The following is a 23315-nucleotide window of genomic DNA, read 5'->3' on the forward strand; positions in this document are numbered from 1 at the left end:
TTGTCAAACGTTTCTGTAACATTTTACAACTCCAGAAGTGTGTACTTAAGAAGCGGGTTGGAGGATGTCAAGCTCATCAATCACTGCAGTGATTCAAGTTATCACGTGACTGGAGAAGATGGAGGAAGTGGATAACTTGGGGGAGGAGCTTCAAGGTTATAAATATCTTAATCTATGTAAAAATATTGACTCAAGGTTGGAGGCAAGAACAGCAGTGAGTGCTCAAAAAAGATCTTGGCCAGGTATGCCCTTTTGCGTAAATACACACCACACACATCAAACCACAAGCAGTCATTCCTTGTTTTTTCAAGTAACAAGTTACTTGTTACATCCCCCCAGCGTTAGCATGACTTGCCCAACTGCATGCTTGATATTTGACACTAAAATGACACCATAGTATCATCCGTTTACCCCAGCTTTGGTGTCTTATTGATGAACCACCACACCATTACCGAAGAAAACGACAACAATGTTGACCTGCTGCGTGACACAGTTCACCGGTCGGCTATGTCCGAGCGTGGTCATAGTTCTTCACAAACCAGTCACAGGTCAATTTGACGCCTGCAAGGAGGGAGGGGAGGAAACGAGACAATAAGGAGGGAGGAAACGAGACAAAATCATGATGAGGCACCTGACACTGCACACAATGCAAACACCTAGTCTAAAGACTTTGTTTTGATAGGATGAAGGATGCAGACGTTTTTTTAACGCACCATCTGACACAGTTGGAAACTGTAAAAGCACTGTACGATGTTTATAGACGACTGATGATATAGGAAACAGATGAGTTTATAATCCATCTTCCATGTAACGTTGAATAACACTTTAACGCTAACCCGCTGTTTAAGCTTTGGGTGGGACATTTTTAACCACCATAATCATCATGTTAATTACTGGTCAGTGTACCACAACGTCATTGCTAGATTTAATCTCTAACAGGACCCTGTTGTCTGGTGAGGAAGAGTGGAAGTCTTGATCTCTGACCTTCTCTGAACGGTGTGAAGGTGAAGTCTGGAAGGTAGCGTCTCAGCTTGGCATTGTTGGCTGTCTTCTTCAACTGGCCATCAGACAGGCTGGTGTCATACTGGTGTCACGGGTCAAGGTGACTGGGCAGGATACTGTGGAATGAGGTTGACCTAAAATCTGCACTTTTTCTAGACCCTTTTTTTTTGTGGTCTCTTGTCTCTGCAAAATTGGATGAGAGATTGGAGGGAAGGGGTTGCTTACCCTTTAAGAGTTTTTTAAAGGATACCTCTATCTGGCCCTTGAATTCCAGTGCCTCTGCAATCATTTCCACAGCCTGTCGAATCGACACCTCATCCTCTTCGCCCACTGGATGAAAAAGTGAACGTTTGTGTTTAAGGAATGTTAAGAAGAAGCATATACGTCCAATCAGGGACCCCTCGACAATTGGAGCATCAAACACTTAATTTCCTGCCTTCTAGGCAAGGCAAGGCAAGGCAACTTTATTTATATACCACTTTTCATACACAAGGCAGACTCAAAGTGCTTCACGTATAAACAGTGTCGTACAGTAAAAGAAAATAATAGATAAGTAAAAAGTAAAATAGATAGAAAATAAAGGCAAAGTTAAAAAAAAACATTTTAGAAAGGCAGAGTTTAAAAAAAATGCATTTTAGAAAGTGAGAAAATAAAGGCAAAGTTACTAATAAAAAAAAAATAGAAGCATTGCAGATTTAAGATTTAGCAGAAAGCTAAAGCAAGCATAAAAGTCTTCAGTCTTGTTTTAAAAGCTGTCAGAGTTGGGGCAAGTCTTAAAGTCTTAAATCCTCAGGGAGTTCTAGGTTATTTTATGCACCAAGTTGTGCCTTTTCTGCATGGAAATGCCTTTATATTTATGGCGAAGGAAAACAACAAGATCTGATTCCTTCCTACGCCATGTCACAACCAATTTCACCACCAATCATTGTGTTCATACACTCTTAGATACTGCATGGCTCTGTCTTTGAGATTTGCTTCATTTTAGAAACAAATTAAAATCAGTATTAAAGTGACGTAAAGTAAATAATAAATACAATATAAATAATGTATTGCGCAAAAAAATTATATTCACGAAACCAGTGCATTCGGAAACGATGTAAATAGGGCCTATTCAATAGGCTATTCATGTAGTTATATTCTTGTGGGCTTTTTTGCAATGCTGCAAAAATATTGGCAGTGCAATAGTATTTGTGTTTCTTTTTTCGTAGCCACCACTAAGGATGGGCCGCGCCCCTAGCATTTGCAAAGCTAAGCCATGGGCTGGGCCCCGAAACTCACCCTTGACTTGAGGAGAAGGGGCCGTGAATCACTAGACAAACATGAAGGTCCAGGAGATTATCAGCCTAAGTCCGTCCAACCCCCCCATACGGACAGGGCAGTATGTTCAGTGGAATCGGCTTGTTTAATTTTGGGCCCTAAGCCATGCATAGTTTTTATTTATATGTACACCAGTATTCCTTTATTCTGGGTGAAAGCAACTTCCTCTTTTAAAACAAAACCAACCACAGAGATAGACACAGGCAGGGGCATTCTCCACTAAAGCAAACCAACAAAGGGACGATTGAAAACCTCTTACCAGAGAGGATAATGAAAACTCTTACCAGAGAGGATAATGACAACTCTTACCAGAGAGGATAATGAACTCTTACCAGAGATGATAATGAAAACTCTTACCAGAGAGGATAATGACAACTCTTACCAGAGAGGATAATGAAAACTCTTACCAGAGAGGATAATGAAAGCTCTTACCAGAGAGGATAATGAAACCTCTTACCAGAGAGGATAATGAAAACTCTTACCAGAGAGGATAATGAAAACCTCTTACCAGAGAGGATAATGAAAACTCTTACCAGAGAGGATAATGAAACATCTTACCAGAGAGGATAATGAAAGCTCTTACCAGAGAGGATAATGAAAACTCTTACCAGAGAGGATAATGAAAACTCTTACCAGAGAGGATAATGAAAACCTCTTACCAGAGAGGATAATGACAACTCTTACCAGAGAGGATAATGAAAACTCTTACCAGAGAGGATAATGAAAACCTCTTACCAGAGAGGATAATGAAAACTCTTACCAGAGAGGATAATGAAAACTCTTACCAGAGAGGATAATGAAAACCTCTTACCAGAGAGGATAATGAAAACTCTTACCAGAGAGGATAATGAAACATCTTACCAGAGAGGATAATGAAAGCTCTTACCAGAGAGGATAATGAAAACTCTTACCAGAGAGGATAATGAAAACTCTTACCAGAGAGGATAATGAAAACTCTTACCAGAGAGGATAATGAAAACCTCTTACCAGAGAGGATAATGAAAACCTCTTACCAGAGAGGATAATGGGATCCACTTCATCGTATTCCCTCAACACCCAGACCATCAGTCGGCCTATGTCCTAAAACATATTAAAACACGCACACACCACGCAACCCACACGCATGAACGAATACACACACACACACACACACGCAAGGACGGACACGCATACACACAGGCGCACAGATATGTTACTACATGAATCCTACATATATATGTCATTATTTCTGTATTGTCCAAGTCCTGGCATAATGATGGCGTTCCTTACCATGGAGTAGATGAACTGTCTCAGGGGTTTTCCAGAGCCCCACACATTCAGGGTTGTGTTATTCCCTTCAATGTATGGAATATAAGGTAGAGGTGTGAAGACACATTGGGACATCACTGTTGCATTGATGATTAGAGTAAAAGTAACTCCACACTTACATAAAAAAAAACATATAGCTAAAATGAAACATGCCTGCATTGATCAGGAGGATTGACGCCTCTGACACCATTTACTCATCTCTTTCCCTCAAGGTTTGACCCAGTGTCAACTAGGTTGCTCGCTTGGGAACCAGATGAATCGTTTTATTTGCTCTGGCATATGCCTGCTATAGGAGCATGGTGGAGGGATTTTCATACACAATCAAGTGTATGGCTGCCACCTATGTGTCACACGTTTCGTTGCTCTGATTGGTTGCAGGTCCATCTAATTGCGTCCCTAAGCCTTTTGACCTGCGTCCGTTTATAACGCCCCTTGGAAATCTAAAACGAGGTTCCGGACTAATATGCATTTTTCGAATCGTCCGTTTAATAGTTTGTAGCAGTCATTACTGATATTACTGTGTTGTTCACAATAAATGACAGTAAAAAAAAATGAATCGAAACGTTACCAACGACTGGAATTGAAATCTGCCCATCGTAATACTCTGTTTCAGATTGAAGATTGAAGATTGCATTGTCATCCAGATTGTAGAGCACGGTGTGGCCATTTGAGAGATGTTTTCAAGGTGTGTGTGTGTGTATGTGTGTGTGTGTGGGTACTGTTTCACTCACGCTTGGCTTTGTACATCTTATTCATAATAGCTGTGAGCACGTGTCCTTCTTCCTCATTGAAGTTGTCATGTGGCCCAAACACGTTGGTGGGGATGACTGCCGTGTATCTATGACCATACTGGGCAAAGTACGCTCTGTGAAAACCAACAACAACACACACACACACACACACACACACACAGACACACAGACACACACACCGTAAGGTATCAAAGGCTTACTATTGCTGTCAAAAGAGACAAAAGCTCAGTTTAGTGGAAATGGGTTCCGCTTTCACACAAACTACTTTGCATTTCTTTCAAAAGAGATACCTGTTCTGTACATCAATCATCCTCTTGGCGTAGGAGTAGCCGTAGTTGGACTCATGCGGAGGGCCACAGTGGATCTGATGAAAGTATTTGAATTGTAATCGTAGCAAGAATCCCAGAAACTCTGAAACACGCATTCAGTTGTTATTCAGCCTGAGGTATCAGAACATGTGTGCGGAATGTTTCATGTGACCTTCATCCCAAACGGCGATACATTAAGTAAAAACCAGTTTCACAGGTCATGATTCGGCCTTTGTCTCGTGAAATCTGTGTGAATACAATTTCCATAGTGACAGTTGACACGCAACCCCTTTCTGGGTTGTCTAGGATGAAATAGAGTGGTTGACACTGACATTTGACTATTGGTCCTGTCTCGGGTATTTGGCTCATTTAGAATCGTCCTGCCTGCTTCAGAATGGCTGGCTAGGTGCATGCACAAACCTGTCCTTAAAACAACCCTAAATGTTCGTTTTCAGAAATGTGCAACTCACCGAGTGGTTAGTGGTGTTAGTTGATGTTCCAAGTCAAGTATCGTAGCGAAGTTTCTGTCGTGTTTTATTTGGCATTTTGTAAATTCATTGATTTCTGTTGGGAGACTCATTGCTCGTTGATCGGAAAGGGGGGCTGTTTACGTTTGGTTGTTGTCTTTTAGCTTGGTTCTCTGTCTCAACAGTAGGACTAGAACCGAACGAAAAGACTACAACCAGCCCCCCTTACCGTTTCCGGTCAACGAGCAATGGGTCTTCCAACAGAAGTCAATGGATTTACAAAATGCCAAATAAAACACGACAGAAACTGTATTTCGCTATGATTCTTGATTTGGAACATCAACCAACACCACTAAGTTTTAAGGACAGGTTTGTGCATGCACATAGCCAGCCATTATGAAGCAGGCAAGGCGATTCTAAATGAGGCAAATACCCGAGACAGGACCAATAGTCTAAATGTTGGTGTCAACCAATCTATTTCATCCTAGACAACCAAGAAAGGGGCCTGAATGTTCAAAATACCGGAATTGTCCTTTAACAATGAATTACCAAAGAACGAACAAATAAATAATACCTCGAACATAATAACTAACATTCAATGCTTACAGAAATGAGGGGTGATGTGACGTTGCGATGTACAAGCCCTTTAAGAAAAGTTGGCAAATGTAGGATTTTCACCAACGTGTCCGATTATAGATGTCAAAAACATGTGCTGGTTCATGTGCTGGAGCAGAGCGAGTGCTTTGAGATCATTTAAGAAACCTTTTCGTTATTTAAAGAAGCGGGTGCAGGGGCCGAATCTCAATCCACCGGTGGCTAAACTCACCATGCTCTCGTCGATGGGGTAGGTGGTTTTGTCGGGGAAGATGCAGCTGGACAGGCAGGACACGACCTTGGTGACCCCCGTCTCGTGGGCGGTCTGCAGCACGTTGTCGTTTATCCGGAGGTTGTCTCTCTGTCGGACGGTCGACGCGGTCACGTGTTACTTAATGGTCAAGCACAGTTGACAACAACAACAATAACAACAACTAACAACAATGCGCGCTACAAGACTTTTGCATAGACGAAAAGTCTTGTCACCCCTCATTGTAGGGGCTGCTAGATTATGGAAAAAAATCATAATCACGATTATTTTGGTCAATATTGAAATCTCGATTATTCATTTTGAATTTGAAAACATGATGCATTTATTCATAATTTCTCTCCAGAAAAAACACTTTGTAAATGAGAACTTTGAAATTTCCCCTTAAAAAATATACGCAAAATGGTCAAATAGAAAATAATGTCCAGATATGAATCCAGCTGTTCTGCAAAAAAAAAAAAAAATCTTTTTTTATTTTTATTAAATCGTTTCAACTCGATTATATTCGTTTGGTGATCGTTTCACTCTGAAATCGAAATCGCGATCAAAATTCGATTAATCGCCCAGCCCTACCTCATTGTCTGTCAAAATTTAATTCTGCCCGATGATATTACACAGGAGGGTTGCCAGGTTGTGAGGATACTCGGGGGCATCCTCCCCTGTATTTCTGTTTATTTTTTTAAACAAGCTTTTCTATACTAGTGGTGGCTTGTTCGCGAACGAATCAGTTCGAACGAACGACTCTTTAAAACGAACGAACCGACCTGATTCGCCGCTCTCGTTCGTCGTCGTTCGTCTCGTTCGTTCGCCGAGACTCGACTCCCAGCTCCACCCACTAGTCGCTGACTCGCGAGTCGCCGTTCGTTCGCTGACTGTGTTTAGCGGTGAAGACTCGAGGACTGAGACGTCACGAGAGCCAACCGGGCAACAATATCCAGATTCCGAACATGAAGCACTCCTCAGCTAAAAGGAACTTAAAAGGAACTGTCTATTTCAAACGAGTTTGAAATAGACAGCCATGAAGTCGAAAAAACGGTGTGCATTATAACAAAAACATAAATAAACATAAGATCTACCCCCACCCTTCACCTTGTTATTAAATGTGCTTAATAAATAGATTTGATTTGATTAGCATTTTACAGACCCACACAAAGGATAGGGCGTTTAGTACGGTCCATCACCGTTGCTTCTTTCCCCATTAAAAGCTACAGTCAGTCTTTAATTACGTAGATTTACCTTTGGGCATTTCCTATTATAGGCTACTGTGTAAAAGGCTGTTTAGAATTAACGTTTGTATCAAGAAAACAAAGACCCGCCCCCTGGGGGTCACACTTTTCGGTGGGTCGCAGAATTCGGTGTAACACCGGTAGCGCTGTAGTTCAAGAGGTGGCAGGTTCAAGACCAGCGAGCGGTCGAACCGGCCTCTGCTACACTATCATGGATTTATGTTTACATAAGTATATGCGATTATTAAATTTTCACACAGACACACACACACACACGCACACAGAATTTTTTTTTTGATTTTCATGTTCCCCTGAAGCCACATTGGGAGTCGTACAGAGAAGTAATTTAATGGGCTCTCAGAAGAGGAAGGTGAAGACAGACAGGGAGAGAAGACAAAATCGAGGAAGTCAGGTTCTGACTAACTTATTTTCTAAGAAAGGTGAGCACAAACGTTTAAACACACAAGATGAAACCCCATTCTTAACTACCTCCGTTATCGTTGCTAAAACAAACAGAGACAACCCAAAGCAAGAGCAGACAATAGGCTACACTTTCAAATGATGAGGCCTTACATAGACCAACAGAGGCGTAGCCACGGGCGGGCCAGGGCGGGCCTAGGCCCGCATAATTGTCAGTCTTGCCCGTCCAATCAGAGTGCCTTCCTTCATTTACGTTCACCATCTAAAAAAGGCGAGCAAGTCAGCGCTCAAGAATCAGAGCTCAAGAATCAGTCAAATCGCGAACAACCGGCAGCTCCTCCCCCCTCCCCTCCTGAACGTTTCTGTGAGATCAGAGCCCTCACACTTTACAAATATAAGAAATAAAGAAATATAGCCATTATGCATTTGGCCCACCTGTCTGTCGGTCGAGGAGGACTCTCTCTCTCTCTCTCTCTCTCTCTCTCTCTCTCTCTCTCTCTCTCTCTCTCTCTCTCTCTCTCTCTCTCTCTCTCTCTCTCTCTCTCGCTCTCTCTCTGCGTGTGTGTGTGTGATAAGTTTTCATCTTTGCAGTAGGCTTGTCTTATATGGCCAATCTGTTTCAATTTGATGTTGTGATGCACACCAAATCTACGTTCATGCAGTTTTGCGCAGGTTTAAAATGTTTAGCCTAACGGCGAATTGTCAGCTGTGACCGAAAGCGTTGAAGCGTTCAATAAATGTGACGCGCCGATGCATGGGTTCATGCAGTTTTGCGCAAGTTTAAAATGTTTCCGCGTAATTTGTCAGCTGTGATCAAATAGGCCTACCTTTAATAAATCCCACCTTTATGTCATAAATATAACATGCCTTTGATTAATGTTTGTATGGCGCATCTAATCTAGGCCTATCTTATGTTCAATCCAATTGGCTTTGCCCGTCAGTTTTTTTTCTGTGCCCACCTATATGGACATTTCTGGCTACGCCACTGTAGACCAATTTGTGGCGCAGCGCCACAGATTCAACAACGAGCGCCACAAATTGATTCCGCTTTTTAAATTTTTTTTATTTTAACGCGATTTTTAAATATAAATAGCTCACGCTCTCACGCACACGCAACAAATGTCACGCCAAAAAAAGAAAAATACCCGTACCAACCCCGCCCCCCCCACCCATAATTAGTCTAGTTTATTTTGTTAAGCCATATGACGAATCACAAATATCATTTGTGAAAATCAACATGTCTAAACTCCAGCATGATCCGTGTAAGTTAGCCCAAGCAATAAAGTAACCGCTTCTATTTTTTGTAGCATCATAAGCCAGTCCGACGCTGAAGAGGCAAACTGGACAACATATTTCATGTGGGCTAACATATAAAAGACAAGAACAAACGTGATAGATCATAGTCAATTAATTTAAATATAAAATATTTGGTAGCCTCAGAGCAGCAGTTCAGCCGGTCTGATGCTGCTGGTGAACCCGATAGACAGGTAGAGAGGACAGTAAAAAATGTATTTAAATTATTTGATATAACCCACACAACTGACATGATTCATTAAAAATGATCCCATATATATATATATATATATATATATATATATATATATATATATATATCCCAAATTGATAGTTAAAGTAAGTTTTTTCTTATAAACTGATCCTTGAGGTGGATTTTTCATTTGCCAAACGTTGATCCAATATATAATATATATTAAAAAGGGGATAGTAGCCTAAGTGTTTTGCGCTGTTCATTTATTCAAATTCTTCCACCTGAACCTCCCGCGCTGAAAAGGGATCACTCCGGCCGTGCTTATGACTTAGGCCTACAGCAAATATAATGCACAAAAGAAATGCAAATTTGAAAAATTAAAATTTATAATTTACTGCACAATGCCAACCAAAGGCACACCTGGGTATACAATTAGGCACCGCATAAAACAATAGCAGGAACGTATGCATAGACTGGGACTGGACCTTTTGAGCAACACGTTTTTTTGATTCAATTTAGAAATTTGTAAATTTAGTCATCTGGCAACTAGACTAAAAGGACTATATAGTCACGCACACGCACTGCGCTTCCCTTTTTAAGTGCATTCTGCCAACATCAAATGTTTTGGCCTGTATTTACCTATAGTAGGCCTATGTATAATATTGTCAGGTTTTCTTACCAGGAAATGCAGATTCTCCCGCATGTGTAGATAGAGCCCCCCGACTTTGGCAGCGAGGTGGATGACGTGAGTGGGCCGATGCTTCTCAAACACAGCCCTGGTCTGCTCAACATCCCTGCAAGTGTAGGTCGCGCGACATGCTTTGATGGTCTTTATTCCGATTTGAGTAATTATGATATTACTAACCTATAGCTATCTAACGCGCACCCAGTTGATACTGACAGCTTAGCTTCCAGTCGAACAAAGGGGCGCCATGAAACTTACAAGAGATTGGCGTCCTTAGACGAAATGAAAATCCACTCTTCTCCCTCGTTTTTCTCGCCGTCTCTCGTCACCACCTGCTCGATGGCCTTGCCGATCAAACCCGAGCCTCCGGTAACCAGCACGCGCATTGGAGCGCTCCCGTTCTGCGAATCCATCCCGTGTTTCTGCATCATCAGCTCCTAATTACGGAGGTGCTGCGCGAAAAAAAAATTGAGCTCGATCTTTAATTCAACTTATTCTGTATGATATAAGTAAATGTTGATCGCATAGTCGGTTAATTATAATAGGCCTATACAAACCAGGGTATCAACAGAGAGAGTTGTATAAGAGAGCCTACTGGACGATAATTAATGAAGTAATTCATTAATTCAGACTTAATTCCTTTATTCCCACTAGTCTGTTACTAAATGTGATGAAATAATAAACAAAATGCAGTAGTAGCCTATACTACTCCTTATTCCTTAAATCCATTCTAAAGAGAAGTGCGTGGGCCTCTTACCTGTAGTCCTTTGGTATATGATTGAAGTGCCTGCCTAGTGTGTCAGCTGTGAAGTTATACCTGAGCTCAGCTTGTGGGCTGGGACTACAGGCCAGGTGAGCGGCAGACCAGCGAGGGCCGCTGCCCCCCGCCCCGCCCCGCCCCTCGTCTGCTGGCTGAACACAGACCCCTTGTCTGCAGCGCATGATAACCGGTCTGGTGCTGCCACATCCATCCTACTGAAGCCTTCTTGAGATCGCGGCACGCTAGTCCCTGCCCCGCAGCCAGCACCCCCTCCTGCACCTCCCCTCTCAGGGTCTTCCACCAGTGAAGCTCAAACACACGGAATCGCTATTCTCTGTTCCTATTGGTAACACGATACCAAACAGAGCTAGAACCATGTAGTTATTGTTATTATTTTTTGCATTGTTATGCTTTATGATAGAGTGAGATTGACAGGAAGGTATGGGAGCTAGAGGGGAGGACGTGCAGCAAAGGACCACGTGGGGCAGGAATCTAAGAGTCGCTGCGATCAGGACTGTGCCTAAATGGCACACTCTCTACCCGGTGAGCCACTGGGACGCCACAGAACCATGTTTTTTTTAAAAATATTTAGGTGTGCCAGGACAACGCTTGGGTGTCCCAGGCACACCCGTGGGTTACACTTTAATTATAAAACGGGTGGCATAAATCAAGCGATCTGATTGGTTCCCAACTGTTGTATCTTGAGCCTATACACACGGTCAGCTATGGCTAGTTCAGTATCACTCCGCGCCTAACTTGAACTGTTGTTTATTTATATATAAAAGCAATAGCATAGTTCATTGAAGCCTAAAAATATGTTGATTGCTGGTGAGGGTGGAAATGTTGTAAAGCAATGTGAGTGAACGCGGTGAGTGAACTCGATAGTAGCAACCGCTGTACACTTTGCAGGCAGCCAGGAGGGACTACTTTTTTTTATTCGTTAAAAAAAATGCTTTTCTGACTTTCTCGCTTTTTCAAAATGGAGGGTGTCTATGACTTTCATTTCGCTATACTTACGTAACCGTTTTATAAAAGCAATAGATCACTTCAGTCAGTGGTATACTCTCATTATACCACAGTTAAGGGGCGTTGTCCGTCCCGATGCGCAGCGGAGGGATGGCTTAAATATCAGTGAAACGCAAGCGAAATCCCAACTGGTCCGACTCCCAGGACCCATTGCTACTGAGCTGATTATAAAATAAATACAATAAATCATCTTACAATAAATGATTAGATAGTAGGCATAATCATAAGTAAGAGTAGTTATGTTATTTTTTTACTTCAAACCATTTATTCCTATTATTATTTGAAATAAATAATGATGATTAAAGTGTTGTAGGGGAGAGTGGGGTGAGTAGTGGGGTGAGTAGTGCCACTTTTTACCACTTTTTACCTTACCGTCACTTTTAAAGTGACTTTAAAGTGAGGCCATGACAGTAATGTCTCCAAATGAAATATGTATATATTTCAGGATGTGGTGCATCCCTGGCAACAATAACTATGGATCTGAAATAAACTGTTTAAGAAATAGCTTTCAGAAAAAAAGTGGTCTCGTGGCACAACTTGTCCCCGGTGCAGGGTAAGTTGTGCCTTTGGAGAGAATACGTTGGGGTAAATTGTGCCATTGATACATATCTCATAAACTGTAATGCTATATAAAAGCAAGACAAATCCATTAGAAAATGACTAATTTAAGGTTTATTTAAAGTAAATATAGGGTTCCAACCAGGATAATGCTGAACATCCTTTCTTCTACACCAAGAAGAAGACAAGAACACAAGAACAAAATGAGAAAGAAAACAAGAACAAAATTAAATTCAAAATCAGGCCTTAATTGACTGAAAACCATAGATCCGGCCTACTACTTAACATTCCCCTTGTCGATGCTGCAGGGGAATATGAACTTCTCCCTTCTGGCTGTACCACCAAGTTTTTTTGGTGTTGGTAGTTTTCGGAGCACATCACCTCTAGGGATTGTCTTTAAATGTGAAGGGCTTTCCATCCACAGACCTCTTACAACTTTGTCTTAGAAATTTTGCACTGATGTCGGCATCATCAACCTTCTCCACCAATCCAATAATTATAGGTTGTAGTTTTATCTGCAAAGCTCACAATGACAAAGTCACTGGCAGACAGATCTTTGACCTGTGGCATGGGTTGGCTCCTTATGTGATGGTACAGGCAGGTCAGCAGCAGCACTGGTGGAGGACTCTTCTGGGTTTGGTTTGGGTGTTGTCTGTTACCATTGATGGGGCATAATCTTCATCTGGGAAGATATCCCTGTTCAACGGAAATATGCCTGTTGCTCTGAAACCTGATGTGATGTGTGTGGCATTGCAGGCATAAATGCTTGCTTAACAAGTTCTGCAACCTCGTAAATCAATACGGTTCGACCAGGATGTGTGCGCATCCAACCATCTGTCGCTCTGTTGTAGTAGGTTTTCAAAAGGTTGGCAAAACTCACCCCAACCCTACCATTTTGCAAAACTAGCATGATTCAGCAGTTTAGGGATAACATTGTGCTAACTGTATAGACTCATAGTGTAGCATACTAAAGCACTAAAACATGTGTCAAATGTTTTCAAACTTGTCTATAATTGTTCAGATGCAACAATCAAAAAACCTTGAAATTTTACTTTGAAAGGCAAAAAAACGTTTTTTGAGCTTAAATGTGCAAACCTCTCATTCCATGTGTCTTCCTTCTTTGCAGGATGAGTCCAATGGATGGCTCTTCAAAAGAATGTGGTCACATGACCAATTTTTTCTATGGTTTTCTAGAAACAAGGGGTGGCACTACTTCCCCACTGGCACAACTTACCCCACTCTCCCCTATTACTATTAATACATGAGACAAATAATGATGGTTTAAGTGATTTATTTAAATTGATATATAAAATAATTAAGGATGATTAAAGTGTTATTCACTAATTCAACCACAAGTTTTTTTACCCTCACGATTTTGCCTATATCTCCTTATCAATTCGCAGTCCTTCATTGTCTCCAAAGCATTCGGTCACGTTGCAGCCATTTACATATTCTCTGTGAATAGGTCTTAGTGAGTTAGGAGTCCTCTCGAGGACTTTTAAGCTCTCCTAGACTTAGGACTAAATTAATTGCTCCTAGGCCTAAATTAATTGCTCTTTAAAAAAGAAAATAGGAGTCCTAGATGCCCATTATTTTTAGGAGTTACTCATAAATTCGCCACTTATGACCTACTTCACTAACTAGCAGAGTTGTAAAAGCACTTTCCACCCTTTTCAGTGGAGGAATTGGACTCCCCAAGTAATGTTATACTTGAAAGGAGCAAGTAAGTTACATATTAATTGAGTCTTTCGGCCTGTTGCATAGAATGTGAAAAAATGGACCCTATATAGGACATGATTTGCATCAATATCAGAAGAACAACCATGTGTCAAATAGCAATGGCTGGTGGGATGGCCATAAAGTACAGTTCAGTTCAGTTCAGTTTAACTTTATTGTCCCAGAAGGGAAGTTTTTCTTGCAGTCAGTTACACCTAAATAGCACAAGATACACAAGGACACACAACAACAAGATAGACACAGGCTAATATAAGTTAAAAAAAAGAAACTGCCATACTTATCTAGTCATCAGATTCAAATACATTTACAGGTATGTGCAAAGAATTGTGCAAATTGAGCAAACATATTGTGCTAGGAATAAAATAGTTCTTTGTCCTATTGGACTTATAAAAAGGGACTCTTTTAGTATCCGGGCTGAGGGAAGGGCCTCAAATGAACAATGAAGGGGGTGATTTTTACAGTCAATATAGACATTGCTTTCTGAATAACCTGCTTCTCATAAATGTTCAGCAAGGATAGGTAGGTAGGTAGGTAGGATAAGTAGGTGGAGGGGAACAAGATTGGTTTCTTCTAAAATCAATGGCCATATCGTTTGTCTATGAGTTGTTAAGCTGAAGAAAAGACTTGTCACACCAACTGACAAACTCATCAACCACTGGCCCATGCTGAGATTCATGTCCATGCAGTAAACTAATGGTGACGATGAAGTGTGGCGTCTGCGCCTTTAGTCTAGTATTGAGGTGTCGCCCGGTGCGTATAGTCTCCAAAAAACGTAATACTCAAGTGAAGAAAGGGGAGATCGCACACAAGGTTTATGTGGCCTGTAATTGTTGTTTCGGCTTTTAAAATACACTTTTGGAACTTCTCAGCCCTTGTGTGCGATCTCCCCTTTCTTCACTTGAGTATGCAGTAAACTAACAATAACTGTGTAATATCAGCACATTTCAGGATGTCTATTAATATGCTGACTTCCATTAGTGTAGAGGATGTACAGTAGAGGGGAAAGTAAACAACCCTGGGGAGAGCCAGTGGAAGAGACACGCCTTTCTGAGAGACAACCATTTAATCGTTGTGTGTTCTGTTGTAAAAAAAAAAAAGCATAATCCAGCTCACAAGATTACTCTCAAGATTAAATTCTGAAAGTAGTTTACTGACTAAAACATGTGGCTGGTTAGTATTAAAAGCAGAAGAAAAATCTAAGAAGAAGAGCCTGGCGTGTGTGCCGAGATTTAGTTGTGTAATGTGGGCAACATCCCTCTGTTAGCCCTGTATGCAAATTGCCTTGGGTCCAGGGCCATTCATCTGAACATCAATATCAAATATTCAAGTCATGAATATCAAAACGTGAAAAAAAAAGTGTTAAATGCTTCAGATAAATCGCTATCACTCTTATACATTGGGATATGGACTGGCTTGTTTTGTGTTTTATACAAACCTGTCATTCTTTTAACACCATCCCATGCTGCCTTCAAGTTGTTACTGCCCAGTCTCTCCTCTGTCTTATTTTTATATTGTAATTTAGCCCTTGATTTCTGCTCTGACCTCCTTTGTTGCCTCTCTATTTGCACCCTCATCCCCATTGTGAAAAGCACTGTTTTTTCATTAGCACTTGTTTCAGGGAACTAGTGACCCATGGCTTATTATTTGCATACACTTTTACATGTTTTTTTTTTTAGGAATAACAGAATCCTCACAAAAAGAGATATAACAGCATACAGTGTCAGTCAGCTCATCAATATCTGAAGCAGAGTCAGTGAAGACAGTCCAAAATGTGAAATCAAAACAACCTTGTAATTGAGAAACAGACTCATCATTCCAATCCAATCCAACTTTATTCGTTAAGCCCTTTAAAACAACCACTGTTGACCAAAGTGCTTTACAGAGAATAAGTGAAAGCATCACAAATACAAGACAAGAAAAACAGCTCAACAGGACAACATAATTAGTAAGGTGAAATACAAATAAAATAAGAAAATAAGAAAAGATAAGTTTAAGATAAAAGATAAAAAGATTTAAAAAATAAAGAAAAGATAAGTTAATGTCAATGTCTTCCTAAGTGTCAAAAGCCAAGGAAAGGTGGGTTTTGACGAGGCATTTAAACCCAGACAGAGAAGAGGCCCCTCTGTGATGTGCTGGGGCAGAGTGTTCCATAGTTTTGGAGCCACAACCGCAAAAGCACGATCGATCCCCTCTGAGCTTCCGTGTAGTTCTGGGCACATTCAGGAGCAGCTGATCAGGGGGGGGGGGGGGGGGGGCAGAAGGGAGGCCTTGTAAGCCTCCTTAATATAGCACATGCCCAAAGTCTTATTTTTCCTAGTTGGGCATGTGACGTATTGATAGAGGTTGAGACTTTTACTCAGTTTGCAGTTATTAAACTCTCCCATAAGGAGACACGGGGCATCCGGGGAAAGAGATTGAAGTCTTTGAGTCACCTTGTGAATAGTATCGGCAGCAGTTTGTGTGTTAGCTTTGGGGTGCATGTACAGTCACAAATATCTGGGGGAATTCTCTTGGGAGATAGAACGGGCGAACAGAGATAGAAAGCAATTCGATGTCAGCTGTGCATATTGATTCCCTGACGGTGATGTTGCTACCCCACCACTGGTTTGTGTATACGCACACACCACCACCCTGAGATTTCCATAAAGTTTCCATAAAGTCCATAAAATGACAGCGTAAAATATCTCCATGGCGACTGCTTGAATGAACAATCGCATTTAGTCCATTTTCAAGTCAAGCCCTGCAAGTCAGGATGTAGGCTATAAATCTGAATGAATTTTTAGATAGTGGCCATCTCCAAAATGCAGTAGAATACAGGAAATCAAATCTACCAAATACATTTTTATTTTTTAATTTAGTTTCAATGCATGTTCCCGTAAAAGGGGTGTAGGCCTATATCACGTCATTTTACTCACCTTTACAAAAAGGATAGTTCAAGAGCAGTATATTTTACTCAAGAGGAACAGAGAAGTCATAATGAACTCCTATGAGGAGTTCAATAATCAGATTACAGCTAGGGGCAGCTGCTGGCAAAAAATAGCCGATCGTGTAAATTCGTAAGTGAAAAGATTCTGCATGTTTTCTATGAAATAACTATGCCAAATGCAGAATTGTTCGCCATTAATTTCATTTAATTTAATTTCATTTCAAACCTTTATTTACACTCGTAAGGCATTGAGGTTTCCCTCATTTTCAATGACGACGAGTTTGCATCAAAAGGCCAAACATAAAAAACACATAAATAAACTAAAAACAGTTGCAATTTGACGAGCAGAGATTCAATAGTAAGCATTTAAAAATAGTAGCAGATGGGAGTACCTCTACTTTTAGTGTTTGTTGCAGAGCGTTCCATGTGCTAGGGGCATCAATGAAGAAAGCAGTTTTGCCAAGATCAGAACGCGCATTAGGAACCCTGAGAGTGAGCCAATTGTTGGATCTGGTTTGGTAAGAACCAAGATTCCACTGCAATAGGGAGGAGATATAGGGGGGAAGTATACCACTAACAGCTTTAAAAACAAACAAGTGCCAGTGGTAACTGCGCCTAAGAGATAGAGAGGGCCAATAGAGTGATGATGATTTCAAAATGCAAAAACAACGTCCAACCTGCTTTATTCTATCATTTAGGGAATACACTTTAAATACACCCTAGGCCTATGTAAAAAATGAATAGCATATGTTTTCAACTGCTGAGACGTTTCGGGGGTGGCGTAGTGGATAAGTATGAGACCCGAACGCCAGTGACCGGGGTTCAAATCTTGCCTGTCCATTATCATTCATTATCAATCAACATTACGCCTCATCTAGATGTGGTGCCGGCACGGCCTTGGGAACATGGGTTAAAGTTCGAAATAAGCGCAAAAATATAATTCCATAACCTTTAGTGAATAAGTATTCCATATGACATAATCATTGGGACTTTTAAAGCTTCACTTTAATGCACATCACTTGGGAGACGAACCCCGCATGCAGAAATTCAAAACTTCCTCCACTACCTCCACTCTACCACAAACACATTTAACATTGTATTGAGCGCAGCTACAACATTGCGAATAGCACGGCACACCATATTTTTTATGCTTACAGGCCTGGCTTTTCCCCCATTATTCTATGTTGTTGACACACTGGCATCAAGTGTCATGTGTCAACATGGGGGATGGGGAGTCCACTACAACAACGTGGGGTTTACAAAAGTAAACCAAAGTAAATAATTACTCGGAACACTTTTGTTCACGGTTCGTTGTGTGTGTTCAGTGTACCGTACCGTAGGCTGACTGGAGCAACCAATAACCATTCAATCACCTAAGAATAGAGTTTAGAGAATTGTCACCGGCAGAGGAGCCCCAAAAGGACCACTGGAAGGAAGCCCGACGACGACAACCGCTCTAATCCAAAAGCAACACTACATAACGCACAATACAGACTGTCATTCAATGTAACAGAGTTACAATGAGAGACATCATGAAGGACAATGGGAAAGAGAAGAAGACTACAGTGTCCGTTTTGATACTGTACTGTGTCTTATTAATACTGGGTGGAGTGACATTTAATGTTTAAAGTAGTAAATGTTAAGTATTTGGCCAACTATTCATGTGTTTGTAACACGGAAGCAGTCTTATGGACACATCAAATGTTTTGATGACTGTTGAATGTATTGTAACAGATGATTTCATTGGGATGATTATGTGTATAATTATCAAAAGGGGGGAATGTAATGGGAAAAATCAGTTTTCACATTCTGTGTATCTGTTGGTAATGTGGCTGTTTTCGTGACACCTTCGGGGGAATGTGTTCAAAGGTTGTATTTGACCCCCTAGGGCACGGCCTGCCAAAGCCTTTCGTTCAGCCCGCGGAGGCAAGGGCAAAAAATAAAAATAAAATAAAAAATAAAATAAAAAAATAAATTATTTATTTATTTAATAAAAAATAAAATAAATATAAATAATAAATAAAATGTTAACAAAGCATATAGACTAGCCTACAATATAGTTATACAAGCATAAGTGACACATTTTGAAACAAAATGAATTAAGGAGAAAAAGGTTAATTTCCTTTTTGTTTACTTTGGAATGTTGAGGGTCACAATGGGGTAGCCTAACCATTGACGGCTAGCATGGCATCCGCCAAGAAACAAAAAGGTTGATAATGAATGTCGTGTTTGCCAAGAAAAATGGACTGATGATTACTTCTTTGTTGTAAGTAAAGGGCAGGCCAGTTTGCCCTGTGTGTGGAGAATCGCTCGCTGTAATGAAAAAGACCAACCTGGAACGTCATTACAATACTAAACATGCTAGGCTAAGTGAATTGCAGGGGCAGTTACGCAAGGACAAAATAAACGCACTTAAGCAAAGTTTGGGTGCCCAACAACAAGCAGCTTTCGCCAGACCAAATTTAGAGAGAAAATGTTGTGCATGCAAGTTATGTGGTGAGGGAGTTGTTTTTATAAGTCAGATGTAGTTATGACACTGCATACTTATGAATAATTATGTTATCAGAGCTTCCAACTCTCACCGTGTGACACACGCTTTTGCCTGCTTAGCCACGCTCACACGCCACACATCCAATTTCTCACAGCAACAAAAATCTGAGACGCGTTCGCCCCCCCCCACACACATTTCAGTACATATAATAGCTAGGAAGTAATATCCTCACATAGCCACAGGGAGCAGTACAGAATAGGGTGGATTGCCCTAATGTGGGACACTGCCTAATGTGGGACACCTAAGCTCCAGTGGGTGTGGCTCTTCCCCAAACAAATGAGTGTTATGAAATGTTTGTTCATAAAAAAAAATAGTATAGCATGGTGTATATTTAAACTATATCTTTGTCCTAAAGTGGAACAGTATAATGTGGGACAGTTGTAAAACATCAACCCAGTCAAGAATGTGTGGTGGAGCATGCTTTATGCAACAGTCATGGTTATTTACATGTTCTTAGTGATCTTTTGCAGTATTAAAATACTTTATTACTACAGATATTTAAGGGCAAGGGACATTTTTTTACGGCAGGTGTGTGTGTGTGTGTGTGTGTGTGTGTGTGAAGGGAGTAGGGAGTAGTCTTAAAGAAAATAGCAGAAATAGCAACTCAATAAGGCATTTTATTCCATAAATATAGAGTTAACTTTAATAAAAATGTATTTCAGATCACAACGGCGAAAAGCGAGAAAGACACAGGGAGAGAGGCAGGCAAAGGATAAGACAGGGAAATTAAATCTGCGGAAGCAGGACAGGATGAAAGGAGCAATAGAGGAGTACAGGCAGGTCATTGAGAACGGTGTTGTCCCTAACCTGAGACTGCCGGCTACAGGGCATGGAACGTGCCCAAGTCTACTCTCCATCGCAGGGCAAAAGGTAATGGTCACTCTGAGCACACAATAGGGAGAAAGCCGTCATCATCGTCAGCAGTGAGGATGAGGTAGAGCTTGGGGAGATGATAGTCACATTAGCAAAACGAGGATTCCCCCTGAGGATGAGTGATACACAACAACTGGCCTACCAGTTTTGGCACAAAGAAAGGAATCAGGGGATTCAGTGAAGTAAAGGAAAAGGCTGGTTACAAATGGTTTAGGTTTTTTTTTTTTGAGACGCAACCAGAAACTCAGGATCAGGAAACCAGAGGCTCTCTCAGCCCAAAGAGCTGCTGGATTCAACCCCACCGTTGTGAATACGTGGTTCAAAAAAATATCAGGACACAATTAACAGACTGGGGTTGGAGAATGTTCCAGATCATATCTGGAATTGTGATGAGACCGGGCTCCAAGATCACTTCCTCTCCACCAGGGTGGTTGCCGAGGCTGGGTCACCTTGTTTTGAGATCACTGCTGGGGAGAAAGGAGAAACCTCAACCTGCCTTTCCAGCATCAACGCTGGTGGTGGGTATGGGCCAATCCTGATCATCTTCAAGGGCAAGAGGATGAAGGCAGATTGGCTTGTAACAATCACCCTGATTTCTCTTTCAGGGAGATTACCACTTTTTGTTCGGAAAACGACAATATATTTCAGTTACATATGTAAACTTCCACCAAATCACATTCCCATCAGCCATCCAGTATATTCCAAAACAAAATACCCCCTAAACACACTGTTTCTCAAAAACTTTTGTATTTGATTTTGCAATTGTATCAGTACATCAAATTGTCCAACAACTTTTATACACCATACGGTTTTTCTTTCTTCACCCTTCCCCAAGTCTCCCAAAGTCCAACACCCAAACCCTGAAAGTCCAAAACCCCAAAAAAGTATTCCACCAAAAACACGTAAAAAGTTTTAAAACTTTATGTTAACTGGGCACTGTTTTTTCCATACAATTTGTACCATTTCTTTCAAACACTTCATGTGGCTGTGTCACAGATCCCCCCCCCCCCAGCCGGAGGTGTGAGGGGCTGAGCCCCGAAATAAGATTTCAGATTACCCACATGTACCGTGTCCGTATTGTCAGTGTCTTGCCATTTAAGCCTATAATTGAGAGGCCCTAATATTTTCATCACTTGTGCTGGCCCTGACCACTTGGGTGCTAGCTTTGATGAAAATTTTTCAGAGGCCTTAGACTGAGGGTGTGTTCGGACCCAGACCAGATCTCCCACAAGAAATTGCGCAACTCTCCTATGGGCATCATAGTATCTGGCTTGTCTGTGTCTGGCTACTCCCACTCTCTGTCTGACCTCCTGTCTCATTTGGTGTTGTCGTTCCAGTAAGGAGTATTGGGATTCCTGTGGATGCGGAGCTGGAGCTTGATGTATAAGCCTCTCCAAAGGTCCTTTCAGGTGTCTCCCAAGGGCAAGTTCTGCAGGAGTCCGTCCTGTGGTTTCATGCTGGTTGTTGTTCAGGGCGAACCGGAACTCCGACAACCACTTATCCCAATCCTCATGATGTTCTCCTACATAGGAAGCAATCATAGTCTTCAGATTCCGATTGACCCGTTCAGTTAAGTTTGTCTGTGGATGGTAGCTTGTGGTCAGTTTCTGGATGATTCCCCACTTCTTGCAAAGGGCTTGGAGAAGCTGACTAGTGAATTGTGGCCCTCGGTCTGAAACGATGTATTTAGGCACACCCCACCTGGTTAGGATCTCATCTCTTAGCAGCTGGCATAGGCGAGGTGTTTTACTATCCCGCATGGGGAATAGTTCAACCCATCGGGTATAGTAATCCACTACTACGAGGAGGTAAAGGTTCCCTTTCTTGCTCCGTGGTAATGGTCCCATGAAGTCCATTCCCAGCATGTAACCGGGTTCTTCCACTTTAGTTGACTGTAACAATCCAGCAGGTTTTTTGTTGTCTGGTTTGTACTGCTGACAGGTTGTGCATTGTTTGACATGTTGCCACACATCTTTCCTAACGGTAGGCCACCAGGCCACTTCTAGGATACGAAGTAAGGTCTTGAGTCTTCCCAAGTGTGCCCCCAATGGACTGTCGTGGAAGTATTGCAGGAAAAGAGATTTCAACTCCTCGGGCACTACCAATTGATATTTCAGTCCCACTCCTTTGGTCGGAATTGTTCTATAGAGGACATCTTGGATCACTTCCCATCCAATACGGTCTGTCCGCCTGACATTGGCTATCACTCCCGCTCGCATCTCTCTGACCTCTGGATCTTGATGTTGTGCCTGTGCTACTTCAGCCAGAGAGGATGGTAAGTCAGCCGCACAGGAGGATGACTGGGTTGCCACATAGGAAGCCACCACAGGAGGTGACTGGGGCTCCACTGCCCGGGATAGGGCATCTGGCACAATGTTCGTATATCCCTTCCTGTAATGGACTTCAAAGTCAAACTGCTGCAACCTCAAGGTCCAACGGGTCAACCTGGAACTGGTTTTGGGACAGTTGAAAGCCCAGGTTAAGGCGCTATGGTCGGTGAAGACATCAAACTTGCCCCCTTCCAGGTAGTGGCGCCATTTCTCTACTGCCCACACGACTGCTAGGCACTCCTTCTCAGCCGTAGAGTAATTGTTTTCTGCCCCACGCAGTCCCCTAGAGGCATACGCAATCACTCTTTCGCCCTCTGGCGTCTGTTGAGCAAGGACGGCTCCCAGCCCCACATCGCTTGCATCTGTCTGAACCTGAAAAGGTATTGTGGAGTCTGGTTGTGCAAGGACGGGTGAAGTCTTCAGTGCTTGCTTGAGTTGGTCAACACTGCTCTGACATTCTTCCGTCCATAACCACTTGACGTCTTTTCGCTTCAAGTTGTTCAGAGGTGCAGCATGTTCCGCGAAGTGTGGGATAAATTTATGATACCACCCCACTAGGCCCAGGAACCTCTGCAGGGACTTCACATCCTGTGGGGTTGGATAATTGGCCACTGCTGTCGTTTTTTCCGGGTCAATTTCCACTCCCATACCAGACACAATGTGTCCCAGAAACTTGAGCTGAGTTTTAAAGAAGTGGCATTTTTTCAAATTGAGGGTAAGG

General features: G+C 41.8%; 1 protein-coding gene across 1 annotated transcript; it reads right to left on the reverse strand.

Annotated features, from left to right (window-relative positions):
• Nucleotides 1-505: 505 nt before the first annotated feature.
• On the reverse strand, nt 506-10246 carry LOC311339011 (GDP-L-fucose synthase-like; the record flags this gene model as incomplete). The annotated part of the gene is made up of 10 exons (XM_084464364.1): nt 506-561; nt 985-1084; nt 1253-1332; nt 3333-3399; nt 3589-3653; nt 4359-4492; nt 4670-4743; nt 5981-6109; nt 9828-9942; nt 10092-10246. The coding sequence occupies 10 exons, from the start codon at nt 10244-10246 to the stop codon at nt 506-508; spliced, it is 975 nt and encodes a 324-aa protein (XP_084320490.1).
• Between the last annotated feature and the right edge of the window lie 13069 nt (nt 10247-23315).

Source organism: Micromesistius poutassou, assembly GCF_964030765.1.
Source record: "Micromesistius poutassou genome assembly, chromosome: 2".
Taxonomy (NCBI): Eukaryota; Metazoa; Chordata; class Actinopteri; order Gadiformes; family Gadidae; genus Micromesistius; species Micromesistius poutassou.